The sequence below is a fragment of the Stenella coeruleoalba genome, assembly GCF_951394435.1.
Source record: "Stenella coeruleoalba genome assembly, chromosome: 21".
Lineage (NCBI taxonomy): Eukaryota > Metazoa > Chordata > Mammalia > Artiodactyla > Delphinidae > Stenella > Stenella coeruleoalba.
The window spans coordinates 23771616-23795380 of record NC_137167.1 but is presented as its reverse complement, the minus strand read 5'-3'; the positions used below and the strand labels follow the sequence as shown (position 1 = coordinate 23795380).

Sequence of the window (23765 nt, the reverse complement as noted above, 5' to 3'; positions counted from 1 at the left end):
ACCAGGAAGATGGAGGCCAGTGAGAGTGTTAGAATCTTCTTAGAATTGTCAGGTGCCATCGCTCCCAGAGCAGCCAGGAAGTCAGAACACGTCAAATCTTTATCTTCACTTCCAGTTTACTTAACAAGGTGAGAATCTCTTTTTCTCTAGGTGTAAAATCTGTCATGCTCCCAAATAACCTATGGATTCCTTTCTGCTTGTTCTGTCATTTGAAAAGAATTATGCTCATACTTTATTGTATATTTATTAGCATCTGGGCCAGTGATAAGAGAACCTGAATAAGAGTGTAATGACTTACTTTAAATTAAAGAAATACTCTTCAAAAAAGTATTTTCAAGTCACTGCAGATAGGACTGGATAGGCTTGTTTCAGGTTCAACACAGTGAACTCCAGGAGAAAGTGGGATGGCTCTCATTTGCCCTTGTCCCCCCTAGAGCTGCGTTCCAACTCCCTCACCCCATCTCTGCATCCCTCTCGTTCTTCCCTTCCCCATAGGGGCAGGTAGGAGCAGAACACCAGAAGGTAGAGCCACTCTAGAGCACGTGAGTGGTCACCAGCTTTAGACATTGCCGCTATTTTTATTATCTTTTCAGCGGTTAATTAATTTATACCCTTTGACTCTATATTGGAGGGGTACTCATGTCTGGCAGGCTTTTTGGACTAATGAATGAGCTGGGTCAGGCCTTTTTTTCCTCCTCTTTTCTCCCTTGAGGAGCCATTACAATTTAACCACCCTGTTAAGATCACAATGAAGAACGGGCTCTTGACACACCGGCATTATCCAGAAGGGGCCTACACCAAGATCAAGCACTTCTATAAACTAAGACCCACATGGTATACTGATCTACAACCATACTGTCCAACAGAAATACAGTGTGAGTCACAGAAGAAAATTAAAATTTTCTGGTAACCTTATTTACAAAAGAAAAACAAGTGAAATTCATTTTAATATATTTTAGCTCACAAAGTATTTCCAAAACATTACTATTTCCACATTTATTGGATAAATTAGCCTTTATCCAATGTAAAAATGCTAATTAAATCTTCTCTACTTTTTTGCATTCAATCTGTGAAATCTGGTGTGTCTTTTATACTTATATTAAATCTCAGTTCGGACGAGCCACATTTTAAGTTCTCAGTAGCCACATGTGGCTAGTGGCTACCCGATTACGCAGCACGAATACACAATATTTATCTGCTCCGACTAACTACACAACCTCAGCCACTTACCACTTGCTGTTCTGGGTACACAAGTGACTTAGTAGTGGTGTGGAGTCTGCCCCAGAACATTCTGCTTCCCCTGTTCTCTCCACTATCCATTCTGAAGCAGAATTTAGAACAAGGGTTAGAATTCAGATCGGCCCAGCCCATCTCTGCCTTCAGAGAATTATGCGTTAGTTCACCCACAGGTGTAAAATTCAGACCCCTGAGTCTCAAAGTTGGGGCTGCAGAAGAATCAGCTTAGTTAAATTCAGATCACTGGGCAGAACCCCAAGCCAATCGATGATGGTTTCTGGAGGTAAGGCCTGGAAATCACCGCTCATCAAAATCACCAGGTGATTTTAATTCTCCCTGAAGTTTGAGAACCATAGACCCTCACACAACATATGACAGGGTTTCTCTAGGGACTTCTGGTTGCTACTCATCCAGGCCTTTGTTTGGCTTCACGCAGCAACTCACATCACACACGTCCCAGGCCCACGGAGCCTGCTGGGAAGGCTGTCGGTCAATTTCCACCCTGCAGGTTATCATCGCCCAGCTCTAAGCCAGTTGCATCCAGAGACCTATATAACACCCCCGACAACTGAGATACATCTCTGGGATGTATTTTTAAGACTCCAACTCTCCTTTTTGAACGTCTACCCTCTATTTTTGTGTGTGCCAACATAGTTGGGCATGGGCAACACATTATGCTTATACAACCACCATCCCCAGGGGCTTTCAGAATATTTATAAACATCTTGTCATTAATCTTCATGGCACCCTTGTAAAGTAAATAACTAGTGAGATTTTCTTTATCTGGCAGGAGGGAAATTGAGGCGTTCGAGAGTTGATGTGTGAAGAAAATTGGGGTCTACGGTCTAAACGGTTTGTTAAATCACTTCTCTTTTTGGTGGCCACTGTGTGCCTTCCCTTACCTGACCACTGAGCTCTGCCGTGGTCACGGAAACCCATTTGGAAACACTTCCGATAGAAACATTTTCCTGGACGTGTGCCAACTTCCTGCCTCGGGTGAAAAGAGAGGACCCTTCTATGTCCATGTTGGGAGACTTCAGGTGGGAGGTATGTTCTTCCGTTTTGTATTTATTTGGAAAGGAATGATCTTTCCAAATAAATCCCAATTCCCAGGAACCAAGGGGTAAGCATTTGAAATGAAGGGTGGTATCTTGCCGTGCTTATGCCCTCTTGCTCCCCAGCAGAGCTGGCGGAATATGATTAATTCAGGGCTCCCTGGGAGCCCCGAGTCCCCCATAGGGACCTCTGGGTGCACATTTCCTCATGTGGCCCCCAGGCCATTTCTGTCTGTAGACTTGAGGAATCTTTCTGTCAAGAGAGACAGATGTGTGTGTATAACTACCTCAGAGAGGGTGTCCTTTAAAAAAGATTTTTAAATTGCTCTCTTTTGGCTGCCTGATAATCCTCTTTCAAAACATATACCTTAATAAATTTATTTTTTATGTGTTTTCATAGCATAATTTTGTTCTCTGTCTTTTTATTTTAAAGCTCTATTTTTTTCAATTACAAATTCATTATAGAAAATTTGTAATATATAGAAAATATAAAGAAGAAAATCAAAATCACCTACAATCCTACCACCCCCAGAAATAAGAAATACCTGTTACTAGTTTGGTGTAATTTTTTAAGGTTTTTTTCCCTGGCTTTTGGTTTTTCTTTGGGGGGGGGTACATATTTGAGAGGACATGTGGGAAGTGGTATTTAAAAAATCACAACATGGGGCTTCCCTGGTGGCGCAGTTGCCGATGCAGGGGACACAAGTTCGTGCCCCAGTCCGGGAGGATCCCACGTGCCGCGGAGCGGCGGGGCCCGTGCGCCATGGCCGCTGAGCCTGCGCGTCCGGAGCCTGTGCTCTGCAACGGGAGAGGCCACAACAGTGAGAGGCCCGCGTATCGCAAAAAAAAAAAAAAAAAAATCACAACATGGATACTAGGAATACTACTGGATATATAATTGTTTCTAAGTCTTTTTAGCAGTTAGAGCTAGAAAATATATATTTAAAGATAAAATCTCTAAGAGTTTTTATTGACATTTCTTTTTTTTTACTTTCCACATCACTTTTTGAAAATTATAATTTTTTAAGTTGAAGTATAGTTGGTGTACAGTATTATATGTTACAGGTGTACAATACAGTGATTCATAATTTTTAAAGGTTATACTGCATTTATAGTCATTATAAAAATGGGATATATTCCCCATGTTGTACAATGATATTTCTAATTCAAGTTCAGGACATAGGAGTTTTTTTACCCTCTTCCAGTTTATATCTGCATCTCTTTTCTTCCACTCTGCAAATCCTGGTTCTCAATGACACAGGAATGATATAATTAGAATATCCCATATTAACTCTCATGCTTTACATTACTTACACAATAGTCTCAGGACAAGAGTACAGATATTCCCACCACCAGTAAGACTACTGACAAGAGTTAATTTTTTTTTTTTGCAAAGTCTCTCCCCATTTATCTTCCCTCCACTTAAAAAGTTATACCATATCTACATTGCCAAAGCACATAGACACTGCACACTGCCCTCTCTCCCTTGTTCTGTAATAACTGTTTATTTCATGTTCATCACTAGGCCTTATGTCCATGTGTCCCTGGTCAGTTTGATTGTCTGAAGCTTGTGCTCTAATAGATTCATCAGAAAAGACTTGTGGGCACAGTATTTCCTAAATTCTTTCCTTTTGATAACAATTTGAACCTTTCATACTTGAAAGTCAGTTTTGCTGGATATAAAAATCCTTGACTTGCATTTTCCTTTCATTAGTATCTCAAATATGTTAGTCCATTTTCTTCTGTCCTATTGTGTTGAAAAAGGCATTTTTATTATAAATCACTTCCTCTTTTTGCTTAGATGCCCAAAGGATTTTTTCTTGGTCTTAAAATCCAGTAATTTGTGGGTTTGATATTAGTGGTTCTGGTTGACAGTCTCAGATATGTGAAGTATTCTTTCAGTATATAGTGTTAACTTTTTTCTTTTTAATTTCAAAAAAGTTTCCTTGCATTACAGTTTTAATATTTATTCTATTCCTTTGCTTTGGTTTTCTTCTTCTTGGATTCATGTTACTGTATATTCAGTGTTCTTTACTTGTCTTCAGTATTTGTCACTTTCTCTTGAGTCTTTTTTTTTAATCTCTTAATTTTGATTTTTTAACCCTCTCTTTTACCTTATATTCCTCCTAAGGCATTATCTGTTGTGATTATTAACTCTCTGGTCCATCTAGCTTAGATTTTATTTCTGAAATTATTTTTATATCTTATTCGTTCTTGAGTTCAACCCTTTCTGCCTTCTTATAATTTGATTTATGTTGTTCTTTCATATTGTTTTCTTAATGTATTTTGGCTCATCTTGAAATAGTAAGTCATGGTTTCAGTCCGCTTTGTGATCAGGTCTTTCTGGCACGATTTCACTGACTGTTGGACTATTATTCTGCTCCTTATTATCATTTAAAAATAGTATCTTAATATGGAATTTGACTTCAATACTTTTTACATTTTTATTTGAAATTAATTTTTCTAAACTTTAGAAAGAGATGTGGTGCAGGATAGTCTTTCTGATTTTATACGGTATCTTCTTCTGTTGTTTTCATGTAGTATTCAAAAATATGACATTTCTGGCTAGAAATTCCTGGCTCTCTTTTTTTCTGCCATGCTTATCTGGACCTTCTCTTTCTTTCGTCTCTATTGTCCCTATCTTGCTGGATTTTGATTTAACTTTCAGCAGAGTCTCCTCAGTTTAGGGTCTTCTCCCAGCATTGCGACCTGACTGGTCAGTTTCAAGGGCTTCTAGTGGACAGACTGCCCCCATCCCCTCCAGATGCCACTGTGGGAGTGGAGGGGTCCTTCTGAACACCACCTGGTTCTGGAATATGGTGGAAATTCAGCTCCTGCCTGTCCTGCTGACACCACACTGAGGCCAGACCTTCCTGAGCAGCAGAAGGGCAGGGGTGGAAACATAGCTCTTCCAGGAAGGGGATTTCATAAACACCACTTTCCTCCCTTTGAAGGCTTTTCTCCACTTCCTCCTGTCATCCACTCCTCACTTCTCAGTAGCAAAGGCAGATCAGACTCAGAAGGCATGGGAGGGAGGGAGCCGGTGACTGGGACTCTTCCTCCTTCTCCACATGCTACGTCTTTAGCATCCAAGGCTCTGAACCCCCTTCTTCTGTCTCTTCCAAGCCGTAGGGAGATGTACAGGCTTGTGTTAGCATCTTGTTGAAAAGTCGAATTAAGCATGATGAAGACAGGGCTCATTTATCTTTTCTTCCTTTCTTCTCATCTGCTACACTTCCTCGTGTTCATGGCTAAAGAGGGAGCCCGCTGAAATGTTGAAAAAGAAACCCCTGCCCTCTGGATCCCGTGTCACACATTAGTCATCTGTCAAATCCTTCTACTTTCTACAAAATGTTTCCTAGCTCTGGCTTTTCCAACCCATTGTTACTGTGAGAAGCTCTGTCCAGATTTAGGTGAACTGACCAGAGTGTCCTAACCTCTTCCCCTCCTTCCTTCCTTCCTTCCTTCCTTCCTTCCATAATTCATTCATTTCATCAGGCAATTATCAACTATTTTGTGGCAGACTTTGTTGGTGCTGCAGATTTGGTTTGGAGACTCCAAAAAAGGAGATTCAATCCTGGCATTCTGCTTAACTTACAGCCTAGTTGGAGAACACTTGACAACAAATTATTACAAGGCAATGTGACTTGCTTTGCGATCAACGAAACAAGAAAAGAATGTGAAAGCACAAAAGCCTTACGGAGAGTCTAGGGTCTGAAGGACAAATGGAAGTTTGCTAGATGGAGAGTGGGAAGGTCCATCCCAGACATGGGGCCAACGTAAGAGAGTTGACACTGGCACATTCAGGGGCCAAGCTGAGAAATTTGAGATGAAGCATTGAGAGACGCAGGGGGAAGTCAAACTGTAGAAAAGGATGGGAAGCAGAATTTGGAATTTAATTACACAGGAAAGAGAGACAAGGGTGGTTTTTTAACCAGGTGAGTAATGTGATCAGCCTTGCTTTTGCTGCCACATAATCCCACAGGCCAGGCAAAGAGCCGACAGGCATGGAGACATCAAATGGCCAAGAGCAAGATCCCAGAGGAGGCAGTGGGTGAGGCTCCCGACACCAGCTCCTCTGCTCTAGAGCTGACGCCTTCTTTCAGTAACAGGTGTTACTCCTGTTTTCTCTGAAATTCTCTCCATGCATTGCCCATAGCAACTGGAACATGGTGTCCTACAGAAATGAGAATTCAACTGTGTTGGAAAATGGAAGAAATGACATAGGGAACTATATTCAATATCCTGTAATAAACCACAATGGAAAAGAATACGAAGAGGAATACATATGAATATGACTCACTTTGCTGTACACCAGAAACTAACACAAAATTGTAAATCAACTATACTTCAATAAAAAATAAAATTTTTTAAAAAAATGGAAGGAAGGAAATGACTCTATTGTGAGTTCTGTGAGGACAGTCATGGTCTTTTTTCCTCTATGCATCCCCAAAACATAGCCCAGTACCTGCTGTGAAGGAGGAACTCAAGAAATCTTTGATGAACTAGACTGACTCCTCCGAAAGCAATCGGAAGGGTGTGTTAGTTTCCTGTAACAAATTACCAGAAACTGGGTGGTTTAGAACAACAGAGATGTATTCTCTCACGGTTCTGGAAGCGAGAAGTCTGAAATCAAGGTGTCAGCAGTGCCGTGCTCCCTCTAAAGGCTCGAGGGGAGGATCCTTACTTGCCTCTTCCAGCTACTAGTATTTTGATGGGTGGCGTTGCATGCGGCTGGTGTAGAGTGTACGGCCGGGAGGCCTAATCTGGTCCAGAGGAGTGTAAGGAAACATTTAGCCCGAGTCCTAAGGCAAGGGGACACTTACTAGATGAGGATGGGGGTACTAATCAAGGAGGAGAAAGTGATGTGAGGGAAGTGCCCTAAGGCAAGAAGAGCTTACAGAGTGAAAGGGAGAGTGATACGAGATCAGGTAGAGAGAAGGGTGCACATGGTGCCGGTCCCGATTAAGCTACAGGTGTGACATTAAGACGGGGGGAGTCAATGTCGGGGTTTGGGCAGGGACGTGACCTGGTCTGACTTGCATTTGAGAGAGACCCTCAAATGGAGGAGAGGAGAACGAGCTGGAGCCAGCCCTAGGATCTCAAGGAGACCTGTCAGGAAGCCAACGCACAGTGATACGTAGAGCTTCTGGCTGGGATGCTGGTGACAAGGGGCACGTGGGCTGTTACAGGTTTCCGGGGTGAAGCCATGAGGATGCTCTGGGAGAGACTGAGTACGTTTGAGTGGTAACATGGGCCATAGACTGGACTCAGGCCACCACAGGGATCATGGCTACTGCATTTTCATGAAATATTCCAAATAGGCAAATCTGTAGAGAGAGAGTGCAGCTTAGAGGTTGCCTGGGAGCAGGGTGGGGGGAAGGGGGAGTGAGCGCTAACATGCGCGTGGGTCTGGAGTCTCTTTTTGGGGTGATAAAAATGTTCTAAAGTTGATTATGGTGATGGTTGCACAATTCTGTGACTATACTGATGCCGTTAAATTGATACTGTAAAGGGAAGGATTGCATGTGAACTGAATCTCGATAAAACTGTTTTATTTTTAAAAAGTAAATATGCTTAGTATATTTAAAATCTAATCTCCTTCCTTCCTTCCTTCCATCCATCTGTCAAGTTTATAAGCTTGAGATGGAATATGCTTAGTCCATGAAATGAAGCATAATTATATTGTCAGTTGGGTGATAAGAAAAAATAACAACCCAAAACGGAAAGGTTTGTTTAATTGGAGGAACTGCAGACAAAGAGAGAGAATATCTGCTGTGTAAGCAAGTGATATTCATTCTTTTTCTCATTCAACACATATTTATGGGACATTCATGAAACATTTGAGGCACCGCACTAGGTGCTATTTTATGATTTCAAAGCAACACATAAGTATAACTTCCATAGCAGAGACCTGAGACCAAGTTTCCCACGTTTTATAACCAGGCTGTCAAGGCTACCGTCTCCCGTCCTCCTAGTAAGTAGTTTTCAAGAGCTGACTTTGGTCTATCACAGATTGCTTACAAAGATTAAACACACTATCACATTTGGAAATCTCTTGATATTTACAGAAACGTAAAACACTTTCACAGAAAATTCATAAAAGAGCTGTGTGTCTTGAACAGTGAGTTTGTCTGGTAGCACCGTTGGGGATCTTACACTCACAGGGACTTGGGTGTGGAGAAGCCTCTCCGTCACTGGGGCTTACAGACCCGCTTTGGCTTAAGAAGGGTGGAAATCTGACCCAGCTGGGACCAGCAGCCAATGCCAGCCTGATGGCTCCTGAAAATAACTGGCAGATTACGAAGTTGCTGTCAGGAGGCTCAGGTCTACCAAGGTCAAAATCAGAACCCGTCTCTCCTGAGAGCAAACCCAGACCTTAGAGTCACGTGACTTAGAAGTGTCGTGTCCACGCCAGATCCTCTGAACCTGCGTCTCTGGAAGAGGGCCAGATGACGCTTGCAGTCCCAGCAAGTTTGCAAACTGCTGTCTGTGGCTGAATTCAGACCTGCTGTGGATTTCCAAGAGCCCTTTAAAAGTAAAGAGAGTTGGGACTTGAGCCCGAGTCTGGGCTCTTGACGCTAGAAAGAATTCCCTGGGCCTGCTCTTATTCATGTTTAAGTCTTCAGAAGTTAAGTGAATTGGGTTCTGGCCATTAGGCCTGTGGGCAGGGAAAGTAGCCATTCATCTTATCCTTCATTTAAAGATCATTCCTTTCATCTGTCTTCAGCATTTGCAGGTCAGTCCAATTACCTTCCTCCTGGAATTAGCGATGAAGTGGGAAAATAATCCAGGAGACAAGGTGCGTGTATCGTCCTAGCGGGTATTGTTCCGATGGGACAAAATGCGTTTAGAGGAAGTAGAATTTTCCTTGGGAAAATAACATACCTTTAAAAAAACATCAAAAGAAAAAATTCTAGCCATATAATTAAGCCACTAAAATATATGCATTGCTTTAGGTAAAAAGGTTTTTTCTCCATTCAGTGTCTGAATTTTCTTTATTATTTACCAATAGTCATGATTCCAAAAGTACCTTATTCTCATTTATCTATTCAAGATTACTTATTGAGCAACTATACTTTGTCAGACGAATATCTGAAATTTTATTATGGAACTTGAAGATGTGAAGGACGAGGGAGGGGAAAAATTGGTAGAACAGGGCAGGAAGGACAAATCCGAGGCTGTGTGTCTGTTTGTACCCCTGTGGGATCACTGGGTTTCTTTTAGGTCTCCTTCCTTCACAAGGGAGCACAGTGGGCTGCACTGGACTCATTAGAACCCAGTCCTTTAAGGAGAAAGAAACCTGTGAACAATAGATGCCTATTGCAACAACCAGCGCCAATGTTCCGAAAGCACTAATTGGCTTCCGGCCAGGGCACAAAGGCTGATTTGCCTCCCAGTTGATTCGATGGTCTGCTGGCACTTTAAAACCCATTACATAAATCCTTAGAAATCTTCTGTGAAGGTAAATTTGATATTTTTAAGCAGTGATCCTTTGCTCTCGTGATTCAAGGCCCAGGAATGGTTCCCAACCTTGTTGAATCAGGGGGAGCATACATTTTCATTTTTCAAGGTAAACAACACATGAGGGCTTCATCGTCCTGACGAGACCTGATCTTTTGCCCTTTCCTGACAAAAAGCCTCATTTGCAGATGTGCCTCGTTTAGTGCAAACTCATTTTTAATGCGATGATATATGTATATGACTCTGATCATATAGAAATGCAGTTATCCCTTGTTTTGCAACAAGAGCTCCTACAGCAAACTTAGAAGACTAAACTAAAAACATTTCATCTCAGGCTCAGTGCCTCTTCTTCGGGGTTTCTTAAGGTCTCTGAGGTGGCGCTTTGACCAGACTGTTTCCTAATCCAGTGGCTAAGTGGTTAGTGACTGGGATTTGACTCCATCATGTGGCTGCCATTCCCCGTGCCCCACCATTTTCCTTGGAATTCTGGGTCACTCAGGGGTCCACTTTGCTGTGGTTGTTGAATAAGCAGTGCTCCAGGACACTGGTGCATCAAACTTACGCTTAATTGCATCACCATTTCAAGCAATGACGTGAGATTTCTTTAAGTATGTCCACACCATCATCAGCCAGACACCCCTTTCCCCGCCCGTGATGATGTCAGGGGTCGCTAGTGTCTACACTCTGTACAGGTTTCCAAAGAGAGGCAGCCTCTGAGTGAGCCTTCCCACAGGCAATCCAGCGCCTGCCGTGTGCATGTTCACACCACGATACGCTACAAGGAGGCTCACAGAAGCCCGTATCTATTGGAAACTCTTCTGCTCCTTCAGGCAGGGAGAAACTTTCGTGCACTCGGACTTTGGGAAGGAACGCATGTCTTTCAATTTGTTCCATGAATTCTGCAGTTCCCATTGATTTTTATTGCTGGGTGAGCCAAGCTCAGATATGCCCTTTCTGGGACTTTGTATAAGGTGAAGAAACCCCACGAGCTGAGTTAGAAATAGCAGCTACTGCTTCACATGGGCCTCCTTTGTCCCAGACGGAAGGAGCAGTATGGGATGGTGGCCGTAGACCCTGAGGGTGGCTCCCGGGTTTAGGCAGGGCACAGACAAGGGCCTGCTTTGTGCAGAGCAGGCCAGAGAGGGGCCGGGATTCCATGGAATACCCGCCCAAGGTCTGGTCGCTACAGGGGGAGGCCCTGCTTAGTTCATCTGAGTACCTGGAACGCAAGGAGAAAATAACCTATAGTTGAACAAATGAAAAGCTAGGAGTTTCCTTACCTCCAGAAAAAGCAAAGTGGTTTTGTTTTTGTTTTTTTAAGAAATAGGGACTTTTATGTATAGAACCATCCAAGACTAATACATTTACAATTGTATGGCCTTGACTGAACTGACGAAGCTATTAGTGAAACAGGAGACGGCCAGGCCTCCCCCGTGGGGCACGGCACACACCGCGCTAGCAGTTCAGGACAGCAGCGCCAGCAGCGCCAAGGCCAACGTGCAGGCGCCCGGCCGCGCAGCCAGGGCCGAGCTGGCCGGGTCCTTCAGCATGCATGTCACCCGGGACCAGGACCCGTTGTTGGGCAGGGGGGCGACGCCTGCCACGTTGCACATGACGTTGTAGACATCCACGGATCTGATGGGAGCGGCTCTGAAGTTGGATTTGAAATCTGAAAGGGAAAGGCAAGCAAACAAGTTGTCACGGTCACTCCTGGGCAGGGCAGAGACAGGCATGGAGTCACGATGTGGAGGAGTTGCATTCAGCATCCAGGCAGCTTGGGACTGGAAAATCCGCCTCGTCCGCAGGGCCTGGCCAGGGGATTGTGGACCTGGAAGGAGATCTGGAAGGTTCTAGCTTATGATAGGAGGTTGCTTTCTATGGCTCGTGGAGATGTTTCTTTGAAAAGACAGATCAGACAGCAAACTCTCTCTGTGCATAACTCTGCTTCCCTTGTGACAACAGAGCTTTCCTTGGGGACCCAAGGGCCATCTGAAGCTGCTCGTTTCTGCAAGCCCTGCGGAGCCGCTGTGGTCACAGAAGTTTGACTGTCCTGCCGGGCTCCCCAAACCCACTCCAGCTGCGTACTCTTCTTCCAGGCCACCTATCTGGCAGGGACTGGTTAGCCTGGGTGCTCCCCAGTTCAAGAATGTGTCCCATTTTCCTGCCACATGGAGGTTCCAGGACTGGATGGAACCTGAAATTATACAGTTTCCTCAGTGTGCCTAATTCACAAGCAATAGCAACGGTCTCCTAAATATGTCTGGAAGATCAGCTGCACATTCCTTGGGAGCCTTTCACTGGCAGATAAAGTAACTTAGCTGTGGGGAAAATAACGAAACTGGTAGTGGAGTTAGAGACCTGAGTGGAGGCTCAAGGGAGCTCATGAGGGAGAGGGCTGTGCCTCTACCCAAGGCTGTGCCAGACTCCACGGGGACACGGGCCCCCGAAGGCCTGGCTGGCTATTCACAGCATAGCAAGTAAGGGTGCTGAAGGAGGAACTTCAGTCCAAAGTGGACCCTCTCTTTCTCCACAGGAGGCAGAAAAGATGCAGAATGAAAAGTGTTTGTTTAAAGAGTGAGTATGAGACTTCAGTAATATTCATAAGCTCCCAACCAGAGCTTCCAACAAAGTACCCAAAACTTAAGAAGCTGAATTCAGGAAGGAGTTTTATCCATCAATAAAGACCCATGCGTGTGATTTTAGTCCCTCTAAAAAAAAATTTTTTTAAACAGGTAGTTTGGGGGCTGTAAAGCCAAGTTTTCTATCTTAGAAAATAATCTTTATAATTGCTCTGCTAAAATGATCACATATACTTGATTTAAAGAGCAAACAAACAGCAACATAGCCCAGAAGTGTCCACACCAAATTCTACTCTTGTATTAACCCTGCAATTATAAATACAGAAGGAAGCTATACACTGAAAACTCTGCCACAGCGTATGTTAGACCCAGGGCAACTTCCCAAGTGACGGGTTTTGCTTATTTTGAAGAATTAAAGTTGAATTCAGTATAAAGAGGTTCACAGGCTCTACAACCAGCCTGTGGCCACTTACTAGCTGGGTAACCTCAGGGGACAGGCATGGAGATGGCGCCTAAATCCTACTTCCAGCCACGCTGTATGTGCTCAATAAATGGGAGCTGTTTTTAGTAATAGAATAAATGCCCAGCAAGGGAAAGTATGGATTGAGAATATTCACCCTATAGATTATTTGAAGGGTTCACTTTACTTTTAGGGCAGGGAGGGTAAGAGTCAGCATCACCTCAGGGTAAACACTCACTTTAAAAAATCCAGAACTTCCTGGCAAGGAGAACGTAGAGGCTGCCCTGGATGCCAACCTTTCCAATATCAAGGAAAACACTACAGTTAGAGAGGGTGGTGGTAACGCTGCCCCAGAGGAGAATCAGCTACAGCTGAGAAATCAGTGGCAAGGCTGTCCCAGGGACGTGGGAGCGACTCCCCTCCCTCTGACTTGCCGTGGACCTGGATGTGAGATCATCCTGCCACGTCACCTGGTGGCCATGTCCTGTCACGTGGGAGGGTGGCAGACAATAGCATATCCAAGACAGCCGTCCCCAGCCTTTCAGACATCTCCTTCTTTAACATTTGGCAAGAAAATTTGAGATCAAGCTCTACTGACAAAAAATAAATGTTAGAAAAGATCATCTTTTTATGTTGAAAGTACAAAATCAAATCCGGTACATGTAAGCAGGAAGGAGGATTGGGGTTTCTTTCCCACTCCATCTGGTTCACAGCTTCCCGGTCTACAGGGCTGGGATTTTGAGCCCAGTGCAGAGATGATCCAGACTGGAATGAGAGCTTCTAGAAAATTCCTGAACAGCAAAACAATACCTGATCCAATTGGGAGAGGCCAGACAAGCCCTGCTAGCTCAAGATGGTGTGTGAACCTGGAATGGGAATCCAAGTTATTTCCATGGGTTTACATTTTTTGGATATTTAAACTGTTTCTCCTAAAGAGAGAAGGTTCTGGAGGCTCCCGCTGTGCCTGAACACCTTGGGCTGCTTTCCAAGTGAGGCTTGCTAGCTCGCTGGCAGCTCACTGAGTCACACTCCTGCTGTCTTATCTCGAATGTGTTCTCCACGGCAAGATTAGGTTGTTCAAATTAGAAACTGGGATTAAGCAGAGAGAGGCTATCTTCCAGAATTATTTCCCTTTCTCTTAGCTGGACCAGATGACTTCTAAAGCTGTATCGGGGCAGCCGCAGCGATGCTCAGCGTCCTTCCATGAGCGAGAAGTACCTACAATTAATCAGGAGGGATGTACCTTTATCTCAAAGTGCAGCTAGATAGCTATTAAAGGCCTCGCTCTTAAATTTTCTTCTGAGTAAACAGTCAGTGCGTAAAGCTGTTCAATCTTTCATGAGAATTAGAGCCAGAAACGTGATGGTTTGTGGGAGGCTCTCAAGGCTGTGTCTGCCTGGAAACATTTTTGCAATTAGCCCAGTCCAGTTTCATCAGGGGTCGTCTTTCTGTCTGTAAAAGACTCAGGCTTTTAGTTTTAAAGGAACGTATGAGGGAGGCCTTTGCTAATGGACAAAATCTCCCCACTGAATTTAAGCTGTTGCAGCTTTGGGTACTTTGTTTAAAGTTTTCGGTTTGACGCTAGACGTGCTTCTGCTTTAAAATCTGCCCGAGACTCTTACTCGTAAACACTCCAACTGACAACTGTTTCGCATTCATGATCTGATCCCTCTCTTCTGGGGAAAGAGGAGGCGATGTCTTTGAATGAAAGCCCTGCTGGCTAATGTTCCCCCACATGAAGGCCATGGCCCTGGAACGTCTCTAACCTGATCTAGCAGCTGTCACCTCCACATCCTCAAGGCTCCATCCTGAATAAGTGAGGCTTTTGAGCTGCGCAGCTCTAGCCTGGGGCTTGGATAACAGGGAGGGCCTGTTAACTGTTATCAGGTGATGGCGTCATGCTGGGGCGTCCTCTGAACTCTCTCTTAGGCCAGTGTCATGACCCCAGTTGTGCTCTATAAATGTTTGCTGCCACTGGTGCTGATGCTTACTTAAGGACACGGGAACCTGGATGACACGTGGGCAATGATTTGGACCGACATGTTCCCTAAGCTCAGGCTCCCAGAGGCGCCCAAGGAGGGTGCAGAAGCTGACACCTTGCAGTTCTCAGCAGCTATCTTGTGGTAGGTAGAGTGACCTGAGGCGGATGGAATGAAGGGGGCTGACACATTTCTCTGTCCTGTTACATCAAGGAGAAGGGCAGGGCTTCCAGGCGTGATCTCTAACCTATAATTTGAAAGGAAAGCATGGACTTTCATGGGCTGAAACATTTTGATCAACATGCAGAAAAAGGAACTTGGGGTAAGCTTACTGTGTTTAATAAGGAGTGTGGACAGCAGGAGGAAAGTTAGCAGCTCATGAGCCAGTCCACTGATTGTTGATGGCTGTTGACTGATTTTTACTCTGTTTTTTTAAGGGGGTATTCAGGTGGTAGTATGATCTTTAGAGTGTTTGATAAACTTTTCTAAAATGTGAATTTACAGTGCTGTGTTTATTAAAGCAAATAACCAAAGAGGCTCTCTCCATCTCCCCTCTCTTCCTGCCCTGGGAACGTAGGTCAAGGAAGGCACAGTAAATTTGCTTTCATCCAAGACATCCCGAGTCATTCTGGCTTATTCTCAAAGTCAGCCACAGAATCACTTCCTCGCCTGCCCTTGAGCACATCCTAGCTTCTGGTGGGCCCTAAACCGAATGACCTGCACAGGGGTGGGTGCTCTAGCCAGGGAGGAACTGTGGAAGAGTCAGACCCTGTGAAGCGATCGCGTCAACTCCAGGACGCGCAGCTGTCAGCAACCTGGTGCCTGATAAGCTTTCCTGGACATCAGATGGCTGTGAGAGAACATTTTGATGAATTAAGTAAAAAAATGAATCATAAACATGTGGAACATTTTTTTCACTGCGCTCGAGATTTAAAACTTACAAGGAAAAGTATTTGGCCACGTTTCCCAAAACCAAGAAGCATTTGAAAGCCAGCCAGCTGAAGACACTTCATGGAGACCGGCTGGGTTTGCTCAGCTTTGCTCATAAAGAGGGTCCATAAAGAGATCACTCCAGCTCTACTAGTGCCATCAGCCCCTGCTGGCTGGCGCTTCCTGAGGAAGGAATGACTAAGAGAATTCGGTTGTGTCTTCCTACCGGGTCCGAAGGCCAGGAAGATGCCCCGCATGTCCCTGAGCTCGTTGTCGTATCCGTGCCATCCGCGCTGCCAGCCTTGCCTCTTGTCAGTGCTGTTCATCCAGAATGGAAGCGTCTCTCGATTCTGCAATCAAGCACGACATTTACATCGCCCCATGTCCAGACATCCGGACGAGTGAGCATCCGGTCCAAACTGCCACCCAGTGGACTTCCTGCTCAGCGGTCTCAGTCAGGGTCATCCAACCTCAGCTGGATCACTTCCTACTCCAGGGAGCTCAGACCTTTGGAGACCGCCCATTAAATTGCCAAAGAGCTCTAGTTCTGAAGGTATCTTCTTATGTCGGGCTGGACTGAACCTCGTAAGCAGTTTTAGAGTCACTAAGTATAGCATGTCAGAGACAGAAGGGACGTGAAAGTCTACCTGTGGTATAATAAAAAATATAGTTGGCCTTTGTCCCAGGTTCCCTGGCCCAGAATGCCTAGACCCTTGGAATTTCCTGAGTGATGGGCGTGTTTTGTTATTTGAAATGAGCCCCTTGCTCTGATACCTGAGTTTATGCTAATGAGATGACTCCCTGGGGTAGGGAGCTACATAGCCTCGGGATCACCTGGTCACCTGAGGAACCAACCACAGGATGAGAGGGTTAGAACTTTCAGCCACATCCTCTGACCTCTAAGATTGAGCTCAGCTATGTGGCCATGATTTAATGACCCATGCCATCGCAGTGAAACCCCAGATAAAACCCCAGGGACAGTGTAGTCCAGGGAGCTTCTGGATTAATGAACACATTGTCGTGATGGGAGGGTGATGCACCCAAAGAGGGCCTGGGTTCTCTGCACCACTCACCCACATACTTTGCCCTGTGCGTCTCTTCCATTTGCCTGTCCCTGAGTAGCATCCTTTGTAATAAGATTGTAATCATAAGTATAGCACCTTTCTGAGTGCTGTGATTCATCCCAGTGAATTATCGAACCTGAAGGGGGGTTGTGAGAACCTCAAATTTGTAGCCAAGTCGGACACAAGAGTGGGCATCCTGAGGACCCAGGACTTGCGGTCAGAATTCACATGTGCAGGCAGTCTTGTGGGACGGAACCCCTTGAAGTGTGTGTCTGCTCTAACTTGGGGTGATGTCAGAATTGAATCGAATGGTAGGACACCCAATTGCTATGGAAGAATTATTGCTGGAAAACACAGCGTCTAATCGAATCACTTTGTTTCTTTAGTACAGCATGGAAGCCCCGAGGCAGCCGGCTTCCCACAATCCCAGGGGCGCCCACTGCAGGAACCACCCGTCCTCCTTTCTTCCAGCTCCACCCCGGGGGGTGACTCGAAATGTATTAGTCCCCTCCTCCCCATTTAGTCAACATTTGAAGATAGCACCCGTGTTCCTCTGCTCCAGGCCTTGGTATCTTCACTTTCTTCGACCATTCTTCACTGAGGATGGCTTCCAGAACTGTCACTGCCCTGTCACCCTTCTTTCCTGCAAAACTAAATTTTCTTAGACTGCAGCTGCTTACTCGAGAGACAACAAGCTTAAAGAAGGTTTTGCAAATCCTAAGGAGGCTGCAGCCAGTTGGACACAACCCGAGCCCTTCTTGGCGGACTAAGCCTTCATTTCCGATATTCTAATCATCTTGCTCAGCACAGGGTTTAATATGACAAGTTTTCCAAATGCAGGAGGTAGAACTGACCACCTCCTGGAAGCAGAAGAGCTCAAGGACCAGGGATTTACAGGTTGGCTCACAAGACTCATAACAACACGTGTATTTTGTGTGCTGTTTGGTTCACCAAGAGCCTCCCCCAACGTGCGCTTAATCATCACCACCTCCCACTGTGGATGGTATTATTTTTCCTACCTTGGCACAGAGAGGTTAAGTGACACTCTTAAAGTCACACAGCTGTTGAGAGGCAGGGCTGGGATTGGAACCCAGGTCGACAGTCTCCTGGTCTTCATGTGCCTTCCAGGACCCCATAGCCAGAGGTCGCTGCAGGGCTCCTGCCAGCACAGGACAGTGGGCTGTCCCTGCCCCTTGCCTCTTCACTCACTGAGTCGTGGCCAGTTACAGAGTATGGAGATGAGATTTTGGAATAGGACGTGGGTTGAATTGCAGTTTGCCACCTTCCAGCTCTGTGATCCTGGGCAAGCTGCGTAACTTCTCCAAGCTTCAGCTTCCTTGCTGGATGTGATACTACCTGCCTCGCAGAGACTCTGGAGGATAACCCGGCTGTGCGCTAAGCCCGAAACACAGTAGGTGCTCGATAAATGGCTGGGGACGGTCGGCAGATGCCACTGGCTGCGGGGCGAGGCGCTCGGGTCCTGTGCGGCAGGGTCGAACCCTCCTTTGCTTACTTAGCTGTCACATCGCATTGCACACCCATCCAGTCTCACCCCAGAAATCACTCCCTGGCATTACCGCTTTCCAAATCACACTGTTTCATTGACTCTCTGTTTCCTCAATTGCAATCATCCCCTATCCCGCCTTCTCCAGCTGTAGCTTGTAGTTTTCAATGGGAATATATTTATTAACGTACTGCATTTCTGACTTATACTGTTTCTTGTTCTTTGTCTGTGGTGAGCTCACAACACATCCCAATTTAGTTTCGTTCGCTAATATCACACGCTGCTCCCCCCGCCCCAGTCTTCAGTGATTCCTGAAGAACTAGGTAGAACATATCACTGGTGATGTCACTAATCATGAACCCCATGGGACATATGTGTCCCATGACCAAGGGACAGGTGGAAGAGAGATGAGGACTGATTGCCTGATTTTAAAATTCCAGCTTAATTCCACAACTACAAACATACAGCAACAAAAAATCTCAGCCCTGAAGGTAACTGGGGATCGGTCTGATCACAGGTCAATCCACCAGTTCTTATTAACATGACAGGTTGCTCCAGTGAAACAACTATTCTTACTGATTTTAAAAAGTAATAGTAAACTGGCTGGTTATGTGAGAAGCGAAGTGATTGAACGGATTACATGACATAACCTAATGACATTATGTAATTAACCTCAAGAAGGTGCAGGGATGATTTCCTTCCTCGTCCTCTCCCGGTGGCTTTCACCATTTCACTGGGCTCTGTATCCCCCCAATAGCATCCCAGCGCAGGCCTGTGCAGCCGTGTGACACATACCACACAGGGGCAGCCCTGCGGGTGAAGCGCCCCAGACCTCAGTCCCCAGGCAGGGGGTCCTCAAGCTACTGGCTGAGCCTCACCCCTCCAGACCCTACCAGGCCCAGGGGCTGCCACACAGCACTGCCTAGTGACATCCCGGGAGGTGCCCAAACCCTGCAGGAGAGCAAGGGTAGAGGGGTCTGTGTGTGAGCGTGAGTGTGTGAGCGTGAGTCTGTGTGAGCGTGTGTGTGAGCATGAGTCTGTGTGAGCGTCTCTGTGTGTGTGAGCGTGAGTCTCTGTGTGTCTGTGTGTATGAGCGTGAGTCTGTGTGTGTGTGTGTGTGGCTGTGTGTATGAGAGAGAGAGAGAGTGAGGAGGCCACCAGAAGGCTCTAGCGGAGCGCAGGCAGCCCTGCGGCTCCGCAGTAGCGGCCCCCAGAGAGCTCTGAGTGGCGGAAGGGCTGACACAGAGGAGGCCCTGCGAGGCCAGGGGACCTTGTGTAGTGACCGCACGTGGGGACAGTGTGAGAAGAAAGCACCGCGAGGCTGTCGGGAGGAGTGAGGCGGTGTCTACCCGAGGCTGTGCCAGTCCGACAGGGTGACCGACTGTCCCGGTTTGTCGGGGACTGAGGGGGTCCAGGGATGCAAAACTTCCTCTTTTAAAACCAGGACAGGCCTAGGCGAACCGGGGCAAGTTGGTCGCTCTGTAATGAACACTCTCTTGTCAATTCAATTAAAATCCTCACCAAGTCCATTTGTTCAGCACCTTCCAGTACCTTCCGGGACCTCTCCTCTGTACAGGGGTGGACAGCAGTGCCGGGACGCCCCCCTTCATGAGCCCCTAAACTAGTTCGCCATTTCCAACAGGAAGGACCCAGAAAGAGTTCACAGGAGGAACACTGTGAGGAATGGTTGTTATTACGTTTATAGACTCGGGTTCTTTTATTTGGTGCCTGCGTTGTATTTTAATGCCTCACTCCACTACCAGCTCACCATGAAATGGCTACCAGAAGCCTGCTGAACTGGGGAAGCCAGATTGCTTAGGAGATAAGACTTGTGGTTTCTAGACTAGATCTTTGTCTCATTCATCCTTGGCGTTAAAAAAAAAAAAAAAGTAGCATTCACTGTTTACCCCCAAATCAGCAAACCAGTTAATGAAGTTGGTTCAACCACTGCCTGGACCTGTCTCTTTGACTTGCCATTTTTGGATTCCTTTCTGCTGCTGAGCTGCAATGTCTCGGTGGCACAGTCAGAAATGGGGGTGGCGCTGGGAATGAGGATCGGGGTGGAAGCGGGGTTGGAAGGCTGGGAAGAAGCAGAGGGTGGCCTGAACAGTCTGTAGTCATTACTGTCTGTCTGCACGTGGCCAAGGCACTTGCTTCGATAAAATGTCTGGTCATTTACTTGCTTTGTACTGTTGCATTTGGGGAATATATTAGCACGTATATTTCTCACCGCCTCCTTCCGATTTCCCCTCGGCGTAGATCAGAAAATGGTTACTAAGCCACAGAGAAGAATACTCCTGAGGGCGCAGGAAATGTCTTCCAGCTCCAGGAAAACATCCAGACTCCCGGTCTTGCCTTGCACCCAAAGTGACTTCTCTTGGGGCAGCCAAGGAGGTGGTAATCCGTTCTTCGTGGGTTCCCTCCCAGGCCAGAGGCGCCGTTCGGGGTCTTGTCTGGGTCCCCCTGCTCCATCTGGGTGACCTGCTCTCCAGTCTTCCCCCTTGAAACTCACCGTCTACACTGCTGGATCCCAAGCCTGGCTGTGCACACAGTGCCCTGAGCTTAGCCCGGCTCCCACTTTGGGTATTTGGATTCTGCAGGTCCGTAAGGCAGGAACTCTTGTCTATTTAATCATTGTCCCCCAGGTGACTGGGATGCATCGTCTGGCCTGGAAACCGCTGGCAGTCATTCACCTGGCGTCTGTCCCGTGCCGTGTTCAGTGAGTATCCGTCGTTTCCTGAGAACGCTTCGCGTTATGCTGGGTTACCATGCTGAGGTCAGAGGCTGTGCCTCAGGCCCCTTCGTGGGGTCCCACAGAGCAGCGCAGGGCCTCCCTGCCAGAGACAGCACAGGGCCTCCCCGCGGCAGGCGCAGAGGCCAGCATGGAATCGCTCACACAGGCTGCTTTCCAAAGAGGAACCTGGGCGGCCGACCGGCTTTTCCCACCTGCCATCGAGGCTCATTGGCCAGCGCCAGGTTCACAGTTGGTTAAACATTTTGACCATCACCCCTCGTGTCAGCCACTAAAAGACTACTTCCTGTCGAGGAGTAGGGTCAGGGACCCGAGGGCCCCCTCCTCCTCTCTTGATGAGGCCTCTCACCCCACCTCTAGGGCACTGGGGAACAAAGTTGAAATCTGGTCCGATTAAAATCAATAAATAAAATGTGAACACCTGTCTAAGGTGTGTGAGGCGCCTAATACAAATGAAATCTACGTTATTCCCCTAGGACAGGGTTATAATAGCGACTTCCCACGCCCTCCACGTTGCGATAAACGCACATCATCTCAGCCTGGAAAAGGCACCCAGTGATGCATCAGAAGTGGCTTCGATTAGAACTCTTGTGGGAGGGAGCGCAGTCCGCCAGGCTCTGGGCTTTTGCTGCTAGGGTTAAGGTCGAGCTAGGCGTCTATTACAAAGCACCGGGTCTCTGGTTTTGTGGCATCGTCATTTTAAACCCTCCTCCCGAGAGGCTTCCTGTGGGGATGACTCCTTGGAGCCCCCCAGGAATGGTGGTCATGAACCTTCAGATGTGTGTCTGCCATGCGCCACTGCAAAGACTTGTCCCCCAACAGTTTCTCTTTCTCCGTCTTAGAAGGCTGCCTCTTTCTAGAACGGAATTTAATTGCTCAGGCCTCAGGCCCCGGTCTGACCCTGGCAAGCCTGCTGCCACACGCAGCCTGATTCTGGAAATGGAAAATGCCAGGCAGCAGAATCAGCAGGGACCAAGGGCAGCCGAATCCCTTGGAGTGGAGGGAGGTGTTGGAGGGGAGCACTGAGCGGATGGGCTTTCCTTTTTTTTTTTTTTCCTTTTTTTTTTGCGGTACGCGGGCCTCTCACTGTTGTGGCCTCTCCCGTTGCGGAGCACAGGCTCCGGACGCACAGGCTCAGCGGCCATGGCTCACAGGCCAGCCGCTCCGCGGCGTGTGGGATCCTCCCGGACCGGGGCACGAACCCGTGTCCCCTGCATCGGCAGGCGGACTCTCAACCACTGCGCCACCAGGGAAGCCCGATGGGCTTTCTTTTATTCTTTTCTCCCCCTGGACCATGTTTACTGAAGCGTGACAACAGTGAGGAGGGCGTCCGTGTGCTCTCCGACAGTGCATACCAATGACCCTAGTCACCCCCAGAAAGCAAGCAGCTTCCAGCCCCCAACACCAGCTTCCTGAAGCTCCATTACTTGCGCCTGGACGAAACCGCTCCAGCTGCCACTAAAACTCAGAAGCCACATTCTCCAGCTTGTCTTGATTTCCCCAAATATTTTGGGTTCGGGCCTAACTGCCATTCAACCCCAGGCCTTAGAATTGAGCCCGGCATTTCATATCCTTTGCCAATTTTCAAAGTAAATCTTTCCTCTGGAGACAAATTCGGGCCTCCCTTGGAAGCTTGGGCCTGAATTTGCCGCATTTCCCTCCACTCAGACGAGAGCCCAGAAGATCAACGATGAAGCGCCCTGTCTCACGGTCTTTCACCAGCTTCCGGCTGCAACTGGCTGACTTTTTGAGCACAGTGGCATGAAGTGGACACTGTTCAGGAGAGGCCGCAGGAATTAGCCCCTGGAGCTGAGTAGGGCCTGGGGAGAGCTGATGTATCTGCCCGCCCTTGGGCTCCAGCTGTGGGCTAACGGAAGCTAGGACAATTGCCATTAGTGGTTTCAACACCTTTTTACCTGTTGAAATCTCTTCTAGGGCTACTAATAATTAGCCAAAGTTAAAGGCCTGACTCAGCTTTCCTCTCTGTCTACTTGGTCATTGATTTACTAACCTACAAAATAAACAACCTGTCAACGAGTAATCAAGAACCAACTGTCTCAATATTTATGAATTCATCTCTTAATTCATATATCACAAACATGTACCGAGTTTCTGCCGTGTACTAGGCTCCACAGAGGAAAACGAAGGTCAAGATGCCACAGACCTGCCCTCAGGGAGCTTCCACCCCAGGAAGGAAGAGTTCAAAAGCAGACAGACAAGTGCAGCACCTGGGGAGTGATTCAGGGTTTTGTGAGATTCCAAGATGGAGGAAATTAGGGAAGAGCTGGGTATTTCATGGAAGAGATGGTATTTGAGTTGGGCTTAAAAAACAGGCGGGAGTCAGGAAGGAGAAGGCACTCTGGGTTCTACTGACGGTTTATTGGGCTATTGATGGTACCAGAACCCACTGAGTACAGGTGTGGAGAGCAGGTCAGGAGAGCATGAAGTACGTTGGGATCCAACCACTTGACACCCGACGCTTGAGTCTTGCATTAGAAAAATCATTTTCACAAATAAGAAAATTCTGGTTCAAGTATGTGCAAATCTCCCATGTTGGTGAGAGGAAAGGAGAGGGCTGGTTAGGAAGAGTTTTTTTGCCTTGTGACAAAAGCAAGAAAAAAATGAATGCCAACGTTAGAACTTTTGTGAAGGAGCTGAGACTTATCTCCAGACCCCACTAGGAATCAGAAGGGTGAGTCCATAATTCCAATCCACGAAATCAGAAATACCTTGAACATTTTA

At 46.8% G+C, this 23765-nt stretch overlaps 1 protein-coding gene across 1 annotated transcript in view; it reads right to left on the bottom strand.

Moving 5' to 3' along the window:
- Positions 1-7847: 7847 nt before the first annotated feature.
- Positions 7848-23765, bottom strand: part of ENPP6 (ectonucleotide pyrophosphatase/phosphodiesterase 6) — a 93656-nt gene continuing 77738 nt past the window's right edge. Inside the window, exons 7-8 of the mRNA XM_079909414.1 lie at positions 15930-16053; positions 7848-11424 (exon numbers count right to left, since the gene is read on the bottom strand). Of these exons, the coding sequence (XP_079765540.1) occupies positions 11219-11424; positions 15930-16053 (330 nt within the window). The 3' untranslated portion in view covers positions 7848-11218. The remainder of the gene's footprint in view (positions 11425-15929; positions 16054-23765) is intronic.